Below are 22,216 nucleotides of genomic sequence, written 5' to 3' on the forward strand. Positions count from 1 at the left end.
CTTCTGTCATGGACTGATGCAGTCAGAGGGTCCTCACCTTACGCTGGCACCTTAATATTGGACTTCCCAGGCACCAGAACCAGGAGCTAATAAACTTCTATTGTTACCTGGTCTGTAGACATCCCGCTATAGTAACACAAAACAATGACGACTGTGCTCCCCTTTGACCCCAGGCAGAGTTTCAAGTCCCAGGACAGGATATGGCTCTGGTCCAGGTGTCTTCTGAGGTTGCAAGGACAGAGAGTGGCCACCCTTGGACTGTGATTTCACTGATCTGGTGTTCACCAAAGGAGCACAACCTGAGGGGTGCTGAAGTATGGGAGGAGACAGAGCAAGCTCCATGATTGACACATACTCCCTCCAGGGCACAAGAAGGACCTGTACTGCTCCAGTCCCCTCCACCACGGCCACCACACCAGAAGGAGGCAGGGGTTCCTTTCCTTCCAGTCCACCTGTTCCCCATCAGTGGCAGAGCGCATTTCTCTCTGGATGGATTCTTCTGTCTTTATAGGTACGGCAACGCATGGCAGCAGCCACATTTTGCTAGTCGCTTGGTTTCTTCAGGCCATATTTACAGCATACTTTTCCCACCCTGGACTTTCTCTTGGTCACTGTTGGGACCTACTTCACTGTCCTGGGTTGTCTCCTTTACCCTGCCCATTAATGTTCTTGGTTCCTACCTCAGGAGACCCAGCCTCCCTCCTAACCCAGTTCCCCTACCCCTCCACCAGCCAGATGTTAAGTCACATTTACTAAAGAATACCCATCATTTCCCAAATAGTTATTATGTACCAGAATTGGTATTAACTAATCTTCTTGATGTTGGATTTTTCATTCTTATGACACCTGATAAATTAAATTCTATTATCATCACCCTTTTGGTGTTGAGAAAGCAGACTTAGAGTTAAGCAGCTTGTTCAGGATTCTGCAATAAGAAAGTGGTAAGGCCAGGACAGTCTGATTTGAGAACTTGAGTGTTGCTAATATACTTTTGAAGATAATTTTAGATATTTTTTCACATATTTCTTCAATCTAAAAGTAAGATGAGACCTATCCATCACAGAGGCCATGAGAATCTGCAGGGCGCATCCTTCTGGAGGTCAACCGCCTCATCCCTGCCCCTCTAGCAATGTTCTCATGGGCCTTCCCTGTCAGTTCCAAATTCTAGTCTAAGGACTCCCTCGAACTTATAGTTCATTTGTCTAGGTAAAATAATTATTGTAGCCCAAGATAAATGAATGGTCTTCCTCTTCAACACTCAAATAATCCACTTGATTTATGTAATGCACTAAATGCCACACAGATTTATTGAGCACCTACCTTGGGCCATGTATCTGCTAGGAGTTTGGGACATAGAGGATACATTATCCTTGCCATGTAAGTAGCTCATAGTATATAATGGCCTAAGTGAGTGAGTAAGACATTGTACAGAAAGAGGAAGAAGCTGTAAGTTTCACAGAAGAGAATTTCATAGAGGATAGAAACTCAGGCTCTAAACTCAGACTGGACTGAGTTCAAATCCAGGCTGACCACTTCGAGCTTTGTGATCTTGGGTAAGATATTTAACCTTTCAAAGGCACACTCCTTGGTGTGTAAAATGGAGTCAATGACACCTCTCTTATAGGGTTATAAGGATTAAATTAAAGTATATGTCATATAAAAAGGGCCTTCCTATAATATTCCGTAAAGGTGTCATAGTAGGGGCAACTGTTGGTATTTATTAAACACTGGCCCCTAGTAGGTAGTGAGAATAATAGCAGTGATATTTGAATTGGGACTTGAAAGCTGATTGGAGTTTGACTGGTCAGAAGAGAGGTGATGAGAAATTCTAGATAAAGGAGGAACATAAATGAAGTCATGGGAACATGGGAGTATATGATGTGTCCAAGGACTGCTAATTAGCTCTGTGCCTGGGTCTGGGCACATGGCATGGGGGAAAACACCACCTGAAGGAGAGGTGCTGGCTAGATGAATGAGATCACAGAGGTCCTTTGAGGGTTTGCAGTTCACTTCTTTACTCTCTAGTATTCCATCTTTCCACCCTAGGGAAATGGCACCATTTTGTAAAGTAAAAATACTATAAAGGAGAGAGAAAGGCCTTTCTACACTGCTGGAAGGGGTGGCGGGTATAGTCCATTGGAAGAGAATTTTAGCAATAAAAAATTAAAGACCTTTCCAGGGTTCATAGCTCTTCATCTGATAATTTCACTTTTAGGAATTTAGGAAATGAATCATCACCTTTTGAAAAGATTCCCATGCAAGGATTTGTAACTTTGGCAAGGCCAAAAGTTAGAAATGATATAATGTCCAAAGATGTAGGTTAGGTTAACCTTCCCAAACTCAGGTTTGGAAGCTCACCCTGCAGAAAAACCAATGCCTGAGAGATCAGTGTTGGGGAGGAAGAAAGGGAAAGGAAAGGGGGTATGAGAAGGGAGACAGAAACAGGGCAATCCTATAGAGAATAAATTTAAGTTAGAAACACCTCCCCTCAGAGGCATACAATTGCACGGAGTAGTTTGCCCCAGCAAGGACTTGGGGAGAAGAACTGGGGCTGGGGACAACATAACTAGGTGCAGCACGAGTCCAGTGCATTGTGCAAGGCAGATCATCGTGCCCTAGTGGGACAGATGCTCTGTGGAAACCCAGAAGACACCCCCAGGCTGCCCAGAAATATTGGGGGTGGTGAGACTTATAGCGGGGAGGCTCAAAGCCAGTAGGGTAGGGCACAAACTCTGGGTCAGCCTCTCTCACATGCAGCTGTAAGCTCCAGTGACTGAAGTGGTTAAGTTTTTTGTTGTTGTTGTTGTTGTTGTTGTTTTAATGGGTGAGTTTAGAAAAACAGTAATTGTTAAGTAACCACCACCCTGGGTTCCTTCTGTCACTTGTGCCTGTACCCTTCCTGCCTCTCCACCTTCACATACACTGCACATTTTTATCCTGCATAGGAATAGAAACTCCAGCTTTTGTTGGGATCCTGTCCCCCAGGGCACAAGAATAAATTGGGGAGGAAGGGACCTGTGCCTGACTTGGATGGTTCATAATCATCCAGTCCACAGTCCACAGCTTAGCAAACACAGGCTGGGTGAGTTTGGGGTCTCATCCTTCTTAGGAAAATCACCTCACTTTGTTGACTTTGCCATTTCCGCTCCCTGAGGAATGTAACAACACATGAAATCTCATAGCTGATCTGTTCAAGCACCCTGTATACCCATTCACCCGGCCACACAGTGCCCTTTGTTATGTTTTACATGGACATTTGACTTAGTCCCGTAAATCAACACTGGTTTATTTTCTTATAAAGAAAAAGAAAATGAGGCTTATCAAAATTAACCAGACTGAGGACGCTTTACCTTGGGGCTGCCTGCAGGATACTGTGGGGAGAAGGTGTCCAGGGAGCTTCTGGGAACCCAGTAAGGGTGTTTCTTGACATGGGTACAGGTGTTTTGGCTTTTACTTTGGGAAAACTCTTCCAGGGATTTGGACTTTCTCGCCACTCTCCTCCTGGCTGGTTCCTCGCATCCTGCACTCCTCAGGGAGGCCTCCAGTGACCCCTCCACTGGGGGCGGGAGCCATTTCCTTGCTTTGGAGTTTCATCAAACCTGCCACCCCTGCCCGCCTCACGGCGCTGATCCCAAGTGAAATCATCTAGCTGTTCTGCGGTTACTGGTTGAGGGAGCCTCTCACATTAGACTCCTAAGCAACAATGCTCGCTGTGTCCACCTGGTCTACAGCTGTGCGTGCTGAGGCCAGCACAAGGCCTGATACACAGGGTGGCACAGGGCATTGTAAAGGAATGATGAAGGAACAGAGAGGGAGTCAAGCAGAATAGAGGACTTGGAGAAGAGGAGGAGGGGGGAAGGAAGGGGAGGAAGAAGAGCTGTGTGTCTCAAGATCTGGGTAACTGGAATCATGGCTACAGGCTGGGGAGGGAGAGCCTCCAGGAGTGAGTGAGCAGAGTTTATCATGAGTGAGCAAAGAGGATCCCGAGACAGAAGTCTTTCCAAGGGAAGGTAGGTTGGTTCAAGGACTATAGCCTAGGTTCCTAAGGTGAGGTTGAAGACCCTGACCCTCACCTCTTTCTGATTTTCTTAAGGCTCAGAGGACAGTACAAAAAAGAGCTATTTCTCTATCATTTCTATAGGACACAGAGTACGAGATGTCAGCAGTGTAGGTGCGGGGAACAGCAGCACCAAGGACAACAATTACATTATAGAGTAGGGGTGGGGTGTGGTTGCAACACTGTGGCAATGAAAGCATCTTACTATAGTACTCAGGAACAGCCCCAGTAGCCCGACTTGGGCGGCCACAGCAGGATCTCTGCATTTGTTAGACCCAGATAGTGACAATGGAGGCCTCTGGGTCTCCTTGAAATAGCTACTGTCACATGCAAGGTGACAGGAGAAGGGGCAGCCATGGCAGGTGCCACTGGGGGACCAAGGGGCTGCATCTCAGAGCAGGATGTGAAGCAAAGGGCATTCCTTCAGAGCAGGAAGTCCCATTAGGAATTTACTGTTAGGTGTTACCTGGTTTATGGCCCCAGGCTAGAATTCTCTGGAAAACACAAATCACTGAGGGTTGGTTTCTAAAGAGCACAAATGGGTGGGGAGGAGAGCGCCAAAGAATCCAAGAAACCAAAAATGCAAACAGCCACTTGGATTTGTGAACAGGTCTTCCTCTCAGGACCCCTCACTTTTGCCATCCTTACCATACAATTATCACCCAAAGAGACTTGTCTCCTGGCACCCAAATCTCCCTTGAGAGATATTTCCCTTTGAACTCAATACTCCCAAAGACCACTCTAGGGACAAAGGCTCCTGCTCTTGGGGGGAAAAATACTTCATGAGATGAGAGAAGACAAAACCATCATCAGTCAGTTGGAAAACACCCAATTATTTTCCTTGAGGCACCATCTCAATATAGGCTTGTGTGGGTGGGGCTTGCGAACACATTTTCTCACCTTTTATTCCAATACGCTGGCTTCCAAATGTTTTTGATTGCATACCCTATTAGTAAAATTATTTCAAGCAGGTACCACAAATATAGGCATGTTTATTCATCAACCATCTCTATATAATAGTGTGTGTATTGTATTTATAGTGAATGTTCTAATAGCATATGTCCCCACGTGTCCCACTAAACCAAATGTGAGGCAGACAGGGCAAGCACGATAAACCTCATTTCACAGATTAGTGAACTAAAATTCAGCAGGGAAGGGACTTACCTGGGCCATAAAGCTAGAATTTATGGAATGAGATTGAAAGCCACCTCTGCTCAAGCCAGTGACCCCTACTCACCCACTGTGCTGTCTCCCAGGGTGGTTTGAGCCACATCACACAGGTGCTCTGATTCTTCCTTCCATGTTTCAAGCTCCATCTCTTCTCAGCCATCCCAGTTTGGAGAAGGTCCGGTGTTAGTTTCTGGTGATTTTCACACATTTTTTTCCTGCCTTACTGATTTTATCAGTATCTCTGATAACACGGGTGAACTACGCCATCAGGGTTCTGGAATCAGGAAGCGTGGGCTGTTAATGCCTCATCTGTTGCTCCCTGACCCATCAACAGATGACACAAAAACCATCCCCGGGTCTCGCTGGGCCCAGAGGCTAAGGAGTTCTGCAATTTATTTGCAGAAGGAAGATGCTCTGTCCTGTTGAAAGGATGTGTGCCATGATCCTCCTTGAGTGACCACTCTTGACAGAAGGACATGGCACATGTGCTTCCCACACTAGAATGTGGCATGAAGGAGAGTTACTTCCTGGAGTCTTTTCCTGGCACTTTCTCCCCTCTCCTAGAAGGGCTTTATAAAAACACCAATTTCCTGAAGCAGAAGAAAAATGAAGCTGAAGAAATATCTAGAAACTACAATCAAGGCAGTCAAGAAGTCAGTATCTGGAAGCATCTAGAAGTGAGGTGGGGTCAGGTGGGGAGAGGGCTGGGTAGAGGACATGGGAGAACTTGCTGTTAGAACCCATTATTGGCTGTCTCTCTCTCCAGTGCCAGGGCCTGGACACAGAAGTCACTTTTTAACTAGGGTGGAGCAGCAGCATCTGGTGTATATAAGGAAGAGCCCAGGGAAAGAAGCTAGCAGATGCCAGCGCTGCCAGTTGGCCCACAGCTTCTCTGAAGACTTCTCCGCAGTCAGCACTGCCACCTTACATCACACAAAACTGCTCCTGCTGAGGCTGTGGGACTGGGTCCCAGCTGGGTTTCCTGCAGGAATACTGCTGTGGATGCGTCCATCAGACGTATCTGTGAAGGACACAGGTAAGGTGTGAATGGTGATCTTTTGGGGCTCTGAACCACAAAGAGTCTTCTAGAATTAGAAGACTAATTCACAAGGCACATTCTGAGTCCCCCAGAGGTGTGTGATTCAGTAACTTTGAAAACCAGCTATGTCTGATCAAAGTGGTCCTAGAAGATGCTTTAAGAATGAGGGCAAAGGACGAGTTCACTTTCTAGGAGAAGCTTATAGAGATTGTGCCCAGTTGCTGCAGAGAGAGGACCTCACAGTCATTGAGCCATCTTTGGTTTCTGCTCAAAGTCAAAGCCTTGAGTGCATCATGGACCATGAGAGAATTGTGCCCCTGTGTTCCCAAATGTATCATTTCTGACACATGTAAGTGCTTAACGAAAATTTGCTAAAAGGAGAAAGGGGGCTCAGGACTTCTGTTTCCTAAAGATGTAGCAGAATAGTTACATGAACAAAGTGGCAAAGTCTGGACTAATCAAAAAAGACAGGTCACTGCAGTTTCAGAGGGTCAGATGCTTCCCTTATCCCTTCAGCTGTGTCAGTCACAGATTTGTCCCTGTGGCTTCTGGATCATTTTTGAAATGTGATGCTGTTCTCAGAGAGATAGTCCAGCTGCTTAACTTGAGCTCAAATGCAAATGTTTTCCAACTTTAGTCACCCTAGTCACTCACTGCTTTTTTTGTCCTGGGTCACAAGAAAAACTTTGTTCATCCCTAAGAGATATTAAGTGGATCTCTGACCGGCACATTTTTTTTGAATTGCTCCACCACAAAGGGCCTTTTTTTTAATTTATTTTTTGGTGGTGGAGGGGTGCATGGTAGCTGTAGGAAGGTTTACTTGTTTGTTCATTCACTGATGAGAATATAATAACCTAACAATTTCTAATGGGCATGAGTTACATGTAGCATAAGCTCATTGTTCTCAAACTGTAGATGGACAAAGCATCTACCAGACACAAATGACAGAACTAAAGTTCTCTCATACCTCAATTTGTCCCATTAGCTGATAGTGTTCAATGACCCATTTGGAAGAACACCTTAGAAGAAGAGGTGCTATCAAGAAACGCATTCACTAATAACCCACTTCCTGGGACTGAGGGCATATTCTGTGTCAGGTATTGTGCCTGCTACCCTTCCACATGTGAGCTGAGGGACTCTGGGTCTACACTAACCTGTAGTAACCATAGTATCCAACTCATACCATTGAAAAGGTTAGATGGGGTTGGATATGAAAGTACTTAGCTGTATCTGGCTCATGGCAAGTGCCCAAGAAATGTTAGTTATTACTAATGATATTTCTTTAGCCTGGTTCTCTGTGAAGCAAAGCCCGAGGGGAAGCATCAGCAACATGCACTCACTTCCCTGGAGGTGTGATACCTGGGCAGTGGGAGTGAGGGAAATGGAAAATAAGCAGAGAATCATGGGAAGCAATGCAGGCCACCCACCCAACCTGTCTTCACAAAGAGGCATGGAGGTCACTTGGCAAAGCAGGCCATCTCTGGGCTAGCTTTTCATAAACATTTTGGCTTAGAATAGAGAGAAGATGGAGAGGAGATGATGATACACTGGCTCCTTGTCTCCTCCCTCGTCTGGTTCAGAGGAGTTTGCTCTCCTGCTTTCCTGGCTTGTGACATTTTGCTCCCTTGGCAGCCTCTGAAAACTCAGATCTTAGTCCTTGAGGCTGAGGCAGAAATGGCCAGCAGAGCCATGTCCTTGGCTGGGGTAGAAAAGAAACTTAGAGTTCCGGGGACAGTTGAGGCTAGAAGAACCTGAGATAGCACTGGAGATATGCTCAATGAAGATCAAATTACCATGGTTATTATTTTCTGAACACTGTGCCAAGAACTAGTGTTTCCTGGGATCACCTCTTTCTCCCATAAAGAGAACTGTGAAGGGTCATCTGAAGTCAGCTGCTCCATCCTGTTTCTCCTCAGTGTTTGGAAGTCCGACAGAATATATTCTAATGCTATCAAACTTCATGGTGGAGCCTGCCACTGATAGGTGGTAAGGAAGCCCAAGACCATGCAAAAATCCAAAGCAGAATCAAGAGGGGAGTGTTGATTTTCTATCACCCTCGAGATAATAAGGTCTCCTTATCTGTGGTTTCTGCATATGTTCATTTGACCAACTACAGCTCAAAAAGACTGGGAAAAAATTTTGTGCTGAACAGAACAAGCTTCTTTTCTTGTCATTATTCCCTAAACAATACAATATAACAACTATCTGCACTGAATTCATATTGTGTTAGGTGTTATAAATAATCTAGAGATGTTAGAAAGCATATAGAAGAATGAGCATAGGTTATATGCAAATACTATGCTTGCACAGTCCTTGAACATCCTCAGATTTTGGTATCCACACGAGGTCTTGGAGCCTGCCCCAGGGATACTGAGAAGAGTACACTGTGTCCTGAGGTAGTGGCCTGAGTACTACCTCTAAGTACTTGGGCTAGGAGAGAGCCAGGGTTCTGGAGTTAACATCCTTACTCCACCAAATAAGCCCAAGGGGCCTTTAAACCAAGAGTGGCCAGGACCCTTATTTGCTTTTCCTCCGAAATAATGGTCCCTTGGGCAGCAGTCTGCCCTCTGATCATACTAGGTCAGCCCTGCCAGGCCCACCTGCCAGTCCTGAGGATCAGCCGGACCAGGACCTCTGCTTACACACAGAGAACAAGCTGACCCCAGCAAACGTGAAGACCAGAAACATGGAGGGGCATCCTTTCCCTTAGAGTGACCTCACCTGCCTTCAATGACCACATCTGGATCCAGTGGACTACGAAGGGCCTGGGGTGGGAGAGGCAATGAGGTCCCAAGCCATAGGAATGTGTGCCCCAGATCTCTATTCAAACACTGGCTTTCCCCAGCCCAAGCCTTCAGCAGCTTGCTGCCAGTCGGCTGCAGGGCAGGGGTAAGCTCCATCAGGACTTTTGTGGCATTACCTGGGGGAGAAGTTCAGGGCAGAGGCTTCCTGGTTCCCAGGACTCTGGTGGGCAGGCTGGCCCGTTCCATCAACTCGGTCCATCTTGACCCAGCTCTGCTCTCTCTGTCTCACCTGTCTGTGAACCGTGTCTACTCCCTCAGCCAGGTTGCTTTCTCCAAGTGGACACAGGCCTCGCCCATGGCTCCCTGTCAGGAAGGTTGTCCAGGCAGCAGGAGGGCCCTGGAGATAGCTCCACCTCTTCTCAGGTAGAGGCTCCCAGGCCTGTCCACCCTCGTGGACCCGTCCTTCCCTCACCTCCCCTTCGACCTCCCCACAAGCTGGTTCTTTCTGTTCCTCTCTCTTTCCTTCTGGCCTGAAGCCCCTCCTGGAAATGCTCCGGCCCCCACCGTCACCCCCACCTTGGAGTTCTAAGGGGTGGGAACAGATGAAGGAGGAACACGGGGCCCCTCAGAGGCTTTTCTTTGCTCCTCTCTCTCACCCACAAACACTTGTTCCTTCCACACTGCACTTTGTCATATTTAATCAGAAAGCTTTCAATTTTGGAAGACTTTCCCTCCCACTGGTCCACACACCCCTGTCCCTGACCCCAGAGGTGTGACTCCATCTGCTTGGATGGAAGCTTTTTTATTCAAACACACAGCCCCGTACCCACCCATCTCAGACCATCTCAGAACATTGAGACCCTTGGTTCCATGCCCAGTGCCACAGAAAAACAAAACCAAAGCAAAACAAAGGCACCTGAAGCCCAGGATTCTCAGAAAAAATCTGAGAAGAAGCTCGGCCTGGGCCCTCCTGAGAACCACCACAGGGTGACCCCCTGCGCTCCTGGTTGGGACAGGGAATGGCTCCCTTGGCCAAGGTGCCTGGCTGCTCATGCTGCTTGGTGTTTCTCCCACCCCTGCCCCATGGTGGGAGGGGCATTGGCAGAGCCAGGCTCCCACTCCCAGCTCTGCCCATGCACCTCTGTGGCTGCCAACAGCCTGAGATGCCCAGAATGACCAGGCCCAGGCTGGTGTGCCTGAGGTAACCAGGCCAGAGGTCCACCTGCCAGCTCAGCCACCTTTCCTCCCTGCTCTGTTGTAGGCAGCTCTGGGGTGGAGGGGTGGAGGGGTGGAGGGGTGGAGTCTCAAGGGCTCCTCCCAGGGGTACAGCAAGCAGGTGCAAGTCTGTTTTCCTGCTGTCCTTCAATATTCCCATGGGATGGATGAGGCACAATGACAGTGAGCCAGGGACACCCAGGCTACACGAGAACGGCTGCATTGTGTCTTTGCCCTTCATTTCATCTTGGCCTCTCCTGGGCCACTCTCCTCCTTACAGTCCCTCTCCCCACTGACTGGCCCTTCCTTTCTCTCTTGGCTCCTCTCTGGGTCTCCCTGCCCCACCTTCCTCCTCCTTCTGCCTTTATCTGCCTCATCTATTTCCTTTCTCTCTCACTTCAATGAAAGACTAAGAAGATAGGCCAAGAGGAAATTCTTTAAGAATAAATGGATAAACTAATTGTAGCCTCAACTTCCAAAAAGCCTTTGGAAGGGGCAGAGAGGGGAAAAGAAGCCTAACCCAGTCCTCTTTGGTTCATGCCTTTTGGAGTAGATCAGGTGGGGAGCATGGGGAGCATTTGTCCAAAACAGAAGCTCTTAAGACCCAGCATTTTAGGTTGACAAATGGGCCCCATCCTCCTAAGTGCCCCAATTGACTCAGTAAGTGAACAGAACATTCCTTCACCCATGCCTAGAAACCTAGGAAAATGTCAAATATTTCACAGTATCTTTGAGAGTCATATAATTGCAGAACCCAGGGAGAATGCTTTATCTACCTTGTTTGTAGAACACAGTTGACAGTCTACTCAAGAACGTTCTAGGCCTCTTTCTCAGTTGAATGACACATATCAAAGATGTCTAGAGGGGAAAGAGGAGAATAGTTTTATGCAAAATGCGTTTCTTTTTTTTTTTCATGTTGCCCCACGATGAACCCTAAATAAAAACATTCTGTGCGTTCTTGTTTTATCATCTGCCCCAAAATATCACTTAGGACTTAGAGGAACCCATATTCTCAACTCCAGAAGCACAGAACATTAGGGTTGAAAAACACCTAGAAAAGGAAATCCAACCTTCTTAGTGTTCCCAATGGGGAAAGCTGGGCCAGAGGACAGAGCCCAAGGCTCAGAGACTTTAGTGGAGCTGCACAGATCTTTCTGCCAGGCAAATGTTCTCTTTGCTGCCTCACAGGGTCTTCTGGGAAGGAGCCATCCGCTGAGGTCTCTGAGCTCCCATGGGCCTGCAGGCTGGGTCCCCATGCAAGGGCAGTGGGGAGAGAGAGGATGTGGCTGCTCAAGTGCTGGCACCATGGGAGGTAGCTTCTGTGCTCTGCACTCTCATGCCAGGCTGTTGATCTTCTTGGCAGCCAGCCCTGAGGCCAAACCCAGTCACTGGCAGGCAGTGGATAGTTCCATTCTGAGCACGCACTTCTCTGGCACCTGCTCCAGATCTGGGATGCCTGTAGCATTTTAAATCTGCCTCTTTTGTGTCTCCCACTTCCGTGGCCCCTGGTGGATTAGAGATTATCTTAGAGGATGAAAAACACTTGCTTACCTGAAGCCGTCTCGGCCCCGATTGAGCAGAGAGTAGGATGCCAGGGCCAGGCCCTGCTTAAGGCCAGATCTCTAGCCTGCAAGCTGGAGCAGAGCAGGAGTCTCCTACAAGTGCTTTGCAATTCTCCTGATTGATCTTGAGCCTGAGTTTCCCCTACTGTGTTGGATGGTGTGGGTTTAGAACGTCTTCCTTGCTGCAGAAAACTCTATTTTAAAGATCTTTAATCCCTGCCCCCAAATATCTGAGGACTTGTTGCATCCTCTAAGCCACACAGATGATGTATGCCTCCTTGGCCTTCCAGTTCTTTCCACTGGGAATGTGATTGGCTTCAGGGGCATGCTGCCCATTATGGCAGGACAGGGTGGGCAGGGAGATGCAAATGCTCCAGGACAGGATAGAGGCTGTGGGATCCCAGTCCAGCTAGAGGTGCTGAGCAATAGTGCAGTGTACAGCTCAGCTGCGTGCCCATGAGGTGAGCACTCAGAGTGGCTACCAGGCAGAGTGGTGAGAATCCAGACATTTTGGAGGAACATGACTCTGGAAATCTGATGTTGGAAGTCCAGAGGAAGTCTGGCCAGGGCTTGGGGTACCCATCACCTGGTATGGAGCCCCAGTCAATGGACTCAAGGTCAGTAGGCCAGGCAAGATACCTGAGGAATTCCTGATAGGATAGTGGTCACAAGATTTTCTACATGCCCCACCAAGAGTCTTCTCCCTTAAAACCCCACGTGGCACTATGAGGCTGGTTTTACTACTTTCACCTCCAGTCTATTTTATATGTAAGGAAAGGAGGCTCGGAAGTACCAGTGCCCAGGGTCATGTAGTCAGTAAGACACAACTGGATCCAAACCAAAGTCCCCACCTGATTTCACCTGCTTGTGCCCACCACCTCATTCTGCCTCTTTTGCTCTTTTCTTTCCTCTTTTCTAAAAGGGCAAGGCAGTCTAGCTTTCACACTGGATCTTAACATTGGGGCCAGAGAACTGCCAGGGAGACAGGAGTGGGGAGCCCTGTTGTGGGTCCAGTGGTGGTTGAGCCCCTGTTGTCTCGGTGACATCCATCTGGAGGGCCAGGGAAGGGGGCTGCAGGGACAAAATGATGAGTCTGTAGACCTCTCCTCATTCTGCATTTCTCCCAGTAAACTCTAGAACTCCAGCTCTTCTTCCCAGGAAGTGACTTCTAGGTTCCTGGTCTACTTGGCTGAAGTCTGGATGGCACATTTGTGCCAATTAGATGGCCATCGCCTGTTCCTAGTTGGTATAGTGCCTGCCAGGAGAGCTTCCTGCCAGCAGAGTGCTTGCCTCCCTGACCAGGTGACCCCAAGGTACTCAAATACTCTTTTTTGGATACAACTGAGAATGTTGATGAACCTCTTGGAACCTCTTGGAATGCAACTAGAACTCAACCCAGACATTCACACAGCTCAAGAGAAGCTTTATACCTGGGACTGGAGCCTGGATCCCAGTTACAGCAATGCTCTACTGCCCTAAAGGCTGTCAAATCTCTCATAGTTTCGCCTCATTATAAAGAGGAAGGCAAGTAAAGCATGCAAAATATTTTTTAAATGAAATGTAGCGAGACAGACCCTGCTCACTGTGTACTTGCACAGTTAACTTTGAAATGTGAAGACAGGTTTGCAGTCGCATGGAGTAAGTTTCATCTCCTGGGTTCTGAGGTCATTTAGGGTTTTAGTTCTACCCTCTGCTTGGTTAATGGTTCTTCCTTTATTTCTATTATTAAGCCTGAAACAGATGAAAAGGATTCTTTATTTTTATTTCAACACTTTCTTCCAGGACTAAGATAAAAAAAAAATTTGAACAGGACAAAACAAGGGAAAGAGGTCTGTGACTATTATAATACAATGATTCCAAGATAATCCAGAATCTTTCATCCATAATCTCTGCAGCAACTGTGAATCCTATTTACTAAGCTCTACTCTACCTTCCTGTGCTATATTTCACAGCTCTACCATATGACATGATGTACAACTTACCCCGTACAATCTGTTTTCACCATCGTATATGTAAGAAATAGGTGATTTCATCAAATGATTTTTAAAAATCAAGAAATTACACACAGACACACACACACACACACACACACACACATATCCTCTTCCTTCAGCATATCAACTAAGTACTCAAAATACTCCTTTGTAAGTCCATTTCAGGTTTTTGCTATGAATATTAGACTTCTTAAAAATATAATTATGGAGCTACAAAAAATTTTAAATCAGCATTTGGAAAATGATGGCCTTAATTGCAGATAAACTTTCTGTTAGGAAAAGAATCTCTCACAAATTATCTTATGTTAAATTTCTATAATAATTAACATTTGGCTCAATTTATAATAATTAAACTTATCAGCAGATGTTTGTAATACCTCTGTATTTGCATAAGGTAAAGAATAACTGTGCTCTTCAAGAGACACTGTTTAAAGATTAAGAAGATTAGCTGCAAACCGGGAGAAGATATTTGCAGCATATATAACCAAAAAGATGAATATCCAGAGTAAGTAAAGAATTCCTACAAATCAATAAGAAAAAGACAACCCAATAAACAAATGGGCATAAGATATGAATATTCATTTCTCCAGGGAGGGAACATGAATGGAGAAGAAACATATTGAAAGATGCTCAATCTTACCAGTAATCAGGGAAACAAATTAAGACCATAAGGAGTTGCCATTTACTCCCACTAGACAAATACAAATAAGAAGCTTGCCAATACCAAGAGTTACTGAGGATCTATAGCAATGGGAGCTGTTTGCAATGTTGGTGGGATTATAAATTGGTACAACCTTGAAAATAATTTGCCATACTTAGGTTCAATATGTGCATACCCTAAACCCAGAAATTCCACCCTGGAGTACACCTGGAGACATTCTTGCATGTGTTTATTGGGAGATGTGCTCCAGAGAGGAGAGGTCTAAGTAAATTGTAGAGTGATTACTTTTTATTTATACAGCAATGAAAAGGAAAGAAATACAACTACTTTTTAAATTTATGGGCTTATAAAAAAGGAAGTTGCTGAAGACTAAGCTATGTACAGCATTTGATTATTTAAGATTTATTCTAAAAATTAAAGTATATATGACATCAGAATGCATTTTGATTCATATTACACATATATAGTATAATTTTTCATATCTCTGGTTGCACACAACATAGAGTCATACCATTTATGTCTTTAAAACAACCTCATTTAGGTGAAATGAATGTACAAAAACTGCACATATTTAAAGTATAAACTTCAGTAAATTTGATATGTGTGTTTACGTGTGAAATCATCACCACAAAATGGTAAATAATTACATGCCGCCCCCAAAATTTTCTGAGAACCCCTTTAATCCATTCCTCCCTCCACCCTCATTTTTGAACAACCACTGAACTTCTTTCTGTCGTGGTTCATTAGTTTGCATTTCTAGGATTTTATATAAATGAAATCATAACAGATGTCCTCCACTTTGCCTGGCTTCTTGCACTCAGAAAAATGATTTTTGAGATTTGTTCATGTTGTTGGATGTATCAGTAAGTGTCTAAGGCCCTTCCACCATTAAGGAGCCCTCATTATCTTTAATCCAAATGATGTTTGCATACTCTGCACATTAGGTGCTGCTCTGCCATTTTTGTGTCTGCTGTCATCTTTAACCTCTACTCTGAGATCCTAATTAATATGCTCCAGTTCCCCCGTGGTCTGCATTCTTCCTGGAATACACAGCCAGAGCCTGAAGAGTTGAGTCAGCCAGGGGTTAGTCACTGCTGTGGCCTGAACCGTGTTTATCCAGAATTCATATGAAGCCCTGGCCCCCAGTATGACCATGTCTAGAGATAGACGATTAAGGTTAAAAGAGGCTAAAAGAGGTCATAAAAGTGAGACCTAATGTGCTAAGACTGTGTCTCATCTCCTCCCCGCTTTTCCTTAACATGTGAGGACACAGAAGCTGACATGCTAACACGCTGGTCTCAGATTTCCAGCTTCCAGAAAGAATTGTGAGAAAATAAATTCTGTTGGTGAAGGCACCAGTTTGCAGTATATTTTTATGCAGCCCCAGCTGATTGTGCCTGTCTCCTCACCCAGCAGAGGAATCACAGAGGCCTAGAATCAGCCTCTTTCAGACCCTGAGGCCAGCAGAAGAGGCCTCATGGCCGCACTGTTCCTCCTGCCTGCTTCAGCCTGCTTCTGAAGCTCCACACATCAGCTCACAAAAGTTCTTGTAGGAAGACCTTTGTGTCAACTCTCTTTGCCAATTTGCGAGCTCCTCCTGTACCATTTTTCTTGCCAACCCAAAAGATGCCTCCTGAAATACGACAGACTTTGACCTTGGTAGGTCTTTAGGTAGGCCTTTTGTCTCTTACTTCCTTTTTCTTAAATCAAGGCAGCAGAGTCTCCTCCAGCCTTTGAATATCTTACACGATGGGGCAAGCAGGAGAGAGGTGGGAAAAGAAACCATCAGCCCTCTCTAAGTTGACCACGGGAAATTTGGTTGGTCTTTACTAGGTAACAACAAGTGAAATATTAAGTTCTGTAGACCCTCCCTGAGAAAGTGAGCCCAGAAGCTATTCCTTGGTCAAGCCATGAGCAATTCAAGAGAAAGCAGACCCTGGTAGCCATGGAACGTGCGTGTGAAGGCCGAACTAGCTTCCCTGTCTGCCTTCTCTGTTCCCCAGGAAGGTTCTCCCCAGAGCAGACATCTCCTCCAACAGCCAACTCCCAGCCGGATGCCTGTCCTCAGAGCCCTGCCCTTCCCTCTCGGCTCTGGGAAGCTCAGTGAGCCATCACAGAACAGCAAGACATAGTGTGATCACCCAGGCTGCCCTCACCCCTGCAAGCCCCTCTGAGCCTCACCTGCCCTTGGCCATAAGTCAGTCCTTAGAGGGTGTCTGGCTTCTGCACAATCCTTCCAAGCTCCAAGTGATAATGATCATGGAACTAATAGCCATTATGTATTGACTGCTTTCTATTTACTAGTCACTGCACTAAGCATTCTATAAACTTGATTTCATCCGAGCCTCACAACAACCCTATCATGTGTGTAATATGATTATGATCTCCATTTCACAAATGAGGAAGGTGAATCTTGGAACAGGGATTCCTTAAGTCTGACCAGCCCACCCTCCAACCCATAGTGGGCAGTGAGGTCCCCCAGATGGGCTGGGAATGGATTCTGACATGAAAGGCCTTTGTATGATTCTGATGGAAAAATGAAGCAAAATACTTTAGACTTTTATTTTCACCTAGTATTAGGGCTGCTTACCAACAATCCTGTAATTGTGCTATTAAGGTAACTACAATTTGGTTTTCATGAACCAAAAATAGCTCATTGCTGGAGTCTATCACACTCCAATTTGACAGAGAGGTGGGAGCTTGGCAATGCTGTGCTGGTGCCCCCATCTCTGAGTATGCATAGAGAGTGGAAAACACACAATTTCTCAGCTCTTCATTACCAGGTACATTGCCTTTGTCTCCAATTGACAAGCAATTTCTATCACTATTTTCTTGCTCTTGAATTATAGCTTGCCATTATTTTAACTTCATCACTATTTATTTAATTTTTTGTGGGCTCTCCATGTAACCCCATTGTGAGTGGTGGGCTATAGTGAATATTTTGGTCTGTTATTTTCCAAAGATAATATTGAAGAAATTCTATCACATTAAGTAAAATCAAATGAAACTGCCTGTATTTAACCACTATTTACCTTAGCCTATACCACATGAATATGACTCTATTCAACTATTTTGGATCAATAAAAATGCCAGTTTTGCACAGTTCAAGTAAAAATTATTCACATCCTTTTTGGAAGACAATTGTATGTATGATTCCCTCCAAATACACTTGCATAAAGATACTGAATCAGTGATATTTTGCCTATGAATCTGCTAGCTACAGAATTTGCCACATACCATTATAAGAGAACTGCAAGATAATTGTGAAGTTATTTCAAGTTTGCATGTGTTTTTCTAGGATTCGAAATCTTGATTGCAAACTCATGCTCTTTCTTTGTAAGTTATTTATGTTCTTTCTTCTTTATCATTTGACTTTTTTTTCCACTGAGATACAGTAATCCGTGGGACACGTGGACCTCAGGGTTTTTTGTGCCACCCAGTGTTCAAACAAGCTTCCAAAGCACTCCTTTGAGGCCTGAGAAGCCATAATTAATAAGGTAGATTTGGGATTCAAATCTAGGCTAATCTCATGATTGAGGATATGATGCATATTTTGGAAAACAGCATCAGTTGCCTCCCTATGGCTATTCGAATGAGAAACCTCACTCATCCTTGAAATCTCTTTAGGGAAAATGGACACCAGCATTTATTGAATGCCTACAGTATGACAGTCCCTCAGGTTGATCTCTTAGGTCAAATCTGAGTTAATTCCACCATGAACCCAATGCTGTTGGTACAGTCATTCCATACAGATAGAGAAACGGGTCCACCAGCTTGAATACCAGCTCAGGATTATAGAAACAGTAAGTGGTGAGAGCAGAGAGCAAACTTCAAAACCCATGGTGCACTGCCTTTTCTTCTCCCGCTCACCTCCCATATTTGATTCAATCTCAAATCCTATTGGCTCTACCTATGAAATGACACTGGAATCTGGCTCCCCTCCACCTTCTTCACCACTAATGCGCCACCAGAGTCTCATAGGGACAGATGCAGCAGCTTCCAAGCCTCATCCCTGCTTCTAGGGTCCACCCATCCCCCAACTTGCTCCCAGTAGCACTGTCCTATCTACAGATTTGGTCATGTCTTCAGTCTTCAGTGGGCCTGCAGTACTTGAAGGGTATAAAAACATCTCAATCCAGCTTTCCAACCTGCCTTTCTGGCCATTTCTTCCAATGCTCCCTAAACCCAACCCCCACCCACCAATCCCCCAGTGGCTCCCTGAGCCCTCCACACCCCATGGCCTGCCAACACAGTTCATGGGTCTTCAAGCCCTTGCTACCCAGGGCACCTGCAGACACTTTCTAAGAAAATAGTCTACCTATCCATTCTCCACTTGGCAGATCCTTCTTCCTTAAAGGCACAATTCACTCTCTGTAGGAGAGTCATGTGGGAATATCCTCCTCCCACTTCCTGTGGCAGGATAATCCCAGACTGTCTATGACAGCTGCTGGCTCCTCCTCTTTATGTCCACCGGTTCTTGTACACATTTTTAATTGACAGTTTCTATCGAATGATAGCTGGCTGCTGAAATGTCTAATCCATCTTCTCCACTTGATAATGAGCCCTGAAATTATAAAGATCATGATGTGGTTCTCTCTGGATTGCCAGCATTCCGAAGAGTGCCTGGCACAAGGTCAGTGCTCAATAAATGCTCATTAAATGTACAAATAACCCCCGTAGCCTTTCATGCACGTGTCAGCACACTGAGAGGCTGCTTGGTACAGCGGGTTGAATGCTGAACTGGAAATAAGGATGCTGAATTTCAGTTGAGGCTCACCCATCCACTGGTTATGCCACCAGGCACAGCATAAATGTGGGGAGATCAGAGTGCCCTTCTAGGACTCAACATCTGATGATTCAAGGCCTGGGCATCTCCCCCCTAAAAACATTCCTTTTTCTCACCAGAAAGAAAGGACCTCGGAAGTCTTCTAAGGAGAGTCATGGCATATAACCCAGAGCCTCTGTCAGAGACCTCTGTCATCAAGTTCAATGATCAGGACTTCCACTCCTTGCGGGATCGTTGCCTACAGAAACACCTGCATTTTGAAGATGAGACATTTCCAGCTGAGGCTTCTTCCATAGGAGGGGAGTTGCTCCAGGGAAAAAATCTTTCCAACCTAGAATGGAAGCGGCCATGGGTGAGTCTGTACCTCGAGAACACACCCAGCTCTGCGGCCCTCGGAGCTGCCTGTCATGGCACCTCCCAGTGAAAGGAGCATGGGCCTGAGACCTGATTGTCATGGGTGGTCCAAAGAGAATGAGAAGGAGAATGAAATACATTAGGACACTCTGCTACAGTGTTGTGTCCTCTCAGTGGGAAGGGAAGACCCTGTGCCAGGGGCCAGAGCCCGGATCTTTCGTTCTAACCCAGTTCTAACTCTGAGTATACCACTGGATTAAAACGCCTCGGCTCTGTCATGGAAAAATGAAAAGCCATTGGTATGAGGACTGTGGTAGTTGGTCTTTAGGGTCTCTCCCTCCTCCATAATTGAGCCCATCTATCAGTCTGTCACCCTTTATTCTCTTTGGATGTCAGTGTCTTTATATTCTTTTTTCTGTCCCTATTAGGATGCACTCAAAGGGGATATATCATGCTGGTCATTTATACTATGGGATGAATTTGAATAATTGCCTGGCCTCTTCTATATTCACATTCTCAATCTTGTAAAGGGTTGATCGCCTATAAAAGAATTTCAGACTTCCACTGTAAAATTAGGGAGATATTTCAAGGCAGCATTCGAGCTACCCTGACTCCCCCACCTCAGCAGANAGAAGAAGAAGAAGAAGAAGAAGAAGAAGAAGAAGAAGAAGAAGTTGTTGTTTTGAAGGGTCATTCTTTGTTATTTTATTTCAAAAACACTGAGATTGTTTTAGAGGCAGAAGGTTTTTTTTTTTCTCACCCTTACAGGTGTTGAGCAATAGATGTGAGACATATTTATAGTGTTGAGGAATTTATAAATTTCTATTTAGAAAGGGTTGACTTTTTCTTACTATCTAATTCCAGCAATGCCTCAATTTGTGATGCATTTTAGAAGCAAGGAGAAACTGAGGCAAATAGACGTGAAACCATTCATACAGAATCGTAGCAGGAGCCTAAAATAGTGGCAGCTAGGGGCCATTGTGTTTTTCCCCTACTCTCCTTGTCCAAAAGCTTTCCTGAATTCTACTGGAGGTCATTCTTCACTTCAATGTTTCTTTTTAAATATAACATTTCTATGTGTCCCTTTTCAGAATTGGCAATACTTAACATTTGTACAGGACTTTCCATACATCTTTGTGTCCTTTGTTTTCTAATTTTATAGAAATGGAAACTGAGGTTCAGAGAGGTGATGTGACTCACCAAGGTGACACGGTTAGGGAGGGAAGGACCCAGGATTTAAACAAAGAATCCTGACCCAGATGCTGCCCTTAATGCCCTCTCTCTCCCTCTTTCTCTTTTCCTACTTTTCCCTTCCTCTGCCAAATCCATTTTGCTGATCAAATTTTGTTTTAAGAAGAAGCTCCTTCTCCACCTATTTTGTTTTGTTTTCCTTTAAAGAATTTCCAACCTCTCCCCACAGCCCCACTCAGCTTCTTAAACAGCCTGTGACCTTGTGGTGAAGGGACTCAACAACTCATCAGTCTCAGTGCTTCCTGTAACCCCCGCTCTCAGCAAGAGATAATACTAAGAATCATACTTACATCTGGGGTGTCTGTGCCACATTCCCCTGAATTAAATGGAATACTTAGAGTAGCTCCCTTTTAGGAGAAATTTTATATCATTGATAACAATAATAAATCCATTTATCGAGAGCATGCATGTGTTAGCTTTATTTGCACTTTTTGTGCAGTTTTCATTTAATTCTCTTCACAGTCCTGTGAAGTAGATGATATCACCCTCACTAAATCCATCAGCATTGTCCCAGGGACCCTTCCGTGATGCTGGAGACGTTCTTTCTGTGTTATCCAATGCTATAGCCATTAGTCACATGTGGCTTTTGAGCACTTAAAATGTGGCTGATGGGACTGAGGGACTGAAGTTTTATTTTATTTTATTCTATTTTATTTTTTAGTCTGAAGCATTATTATTTGTTTATTTATTTTTAACTTTTTAAAATTTATATACAACTGCAGAATGCATAACAATTCTTATTACACATATAGAGCACGTTTTTCATATCTCTGGTTGTATGCAAAGTGTATTCACACCAATTCATGTCTTCATACATGTACTTTGGATAATAATGTTCATCACATTCCACCATCATTTCTAACCCCATGCCCCCTCCCTTCCCCTCCCACCCCTCTGCCCTATCTAGAGTTTGTCTATTCCTCCCATGCTCCCCCTCCCTACCCACTATGAATCAGTCTCCTTATATCAGAGAAAACATTTGGCATTTGTTTTTTTGGGATTGGCTAACTTCATTTAGCATTATCTTCTCTAACTCCATCCATTTACCTGCAAATGCCATGATTTTATTCTCTTTTATTGCTGAGTAATATTCCATTGTGTTTATATGCCACATTTTTTTAATCCACTCATCTACTGAAGGGTGTCTAGGTTGGTTCCATGGTTTAGCTATTGTGAATTGTGCTGTTATAAACATTAATTAGGCTGTGTCCCTGTAGTATGCTGTTTTTAAGTCCTTTGGGTATAGACCAAGGTGAAATTTTAATTTTATTAAATTTAAATCTGAATAGCCACATGTGGCTTGTGCCTACAGTATAGGATGGCCCAGCATTGTAGATGGCGGAGCTTCACAATGGTCACCAATGTGTGTCAGACCAAAAGACA

The 22,216-nt window shown here is 45.0% G+C and overlaps 1 protein-coding gene across 1 annotated transcript in view; it reads left to right on the plus strand.

Moving 5' to 3' along the window:
• Positions 1-6,107: 6,107 nt before the first annotated feature.
• The window catches only part of Capn13 (calpain 13), a 64,654-nt gene continuing 48,545 nt past the window's right edge, over positions 6,108-22,216 (plus strand). Inside the window, exons 1-2 of the mRNA XM_048804950.1 lie at positions 6,108-6,263; positions 19,348-19,580. Coding sequence (XP_048660907.1) covers positions 6,230-6,263; positions 19,348-19,580 — 267 coding nt within the window. The 5' untranslated portion in view covers positions 6,108-6,229. The remainder of the gene's footprint in view (positions 6,264-19,347; positions 19,581-22,216) is intronic.

This window comes from Marmota marmota, unplaced genomic scaffold (assembly GCF_001458135.2).
Source record: "Marmota marmota marmota unplaced genomic scaffold, marMar, whole genome shotgun sequence".
Classification (NCBI taxonomy): Eukaryota; Metazoa; Chordata; class Mammalia; order Rodentia; family Sciuridae; genus Marmota; species Marmota marmota.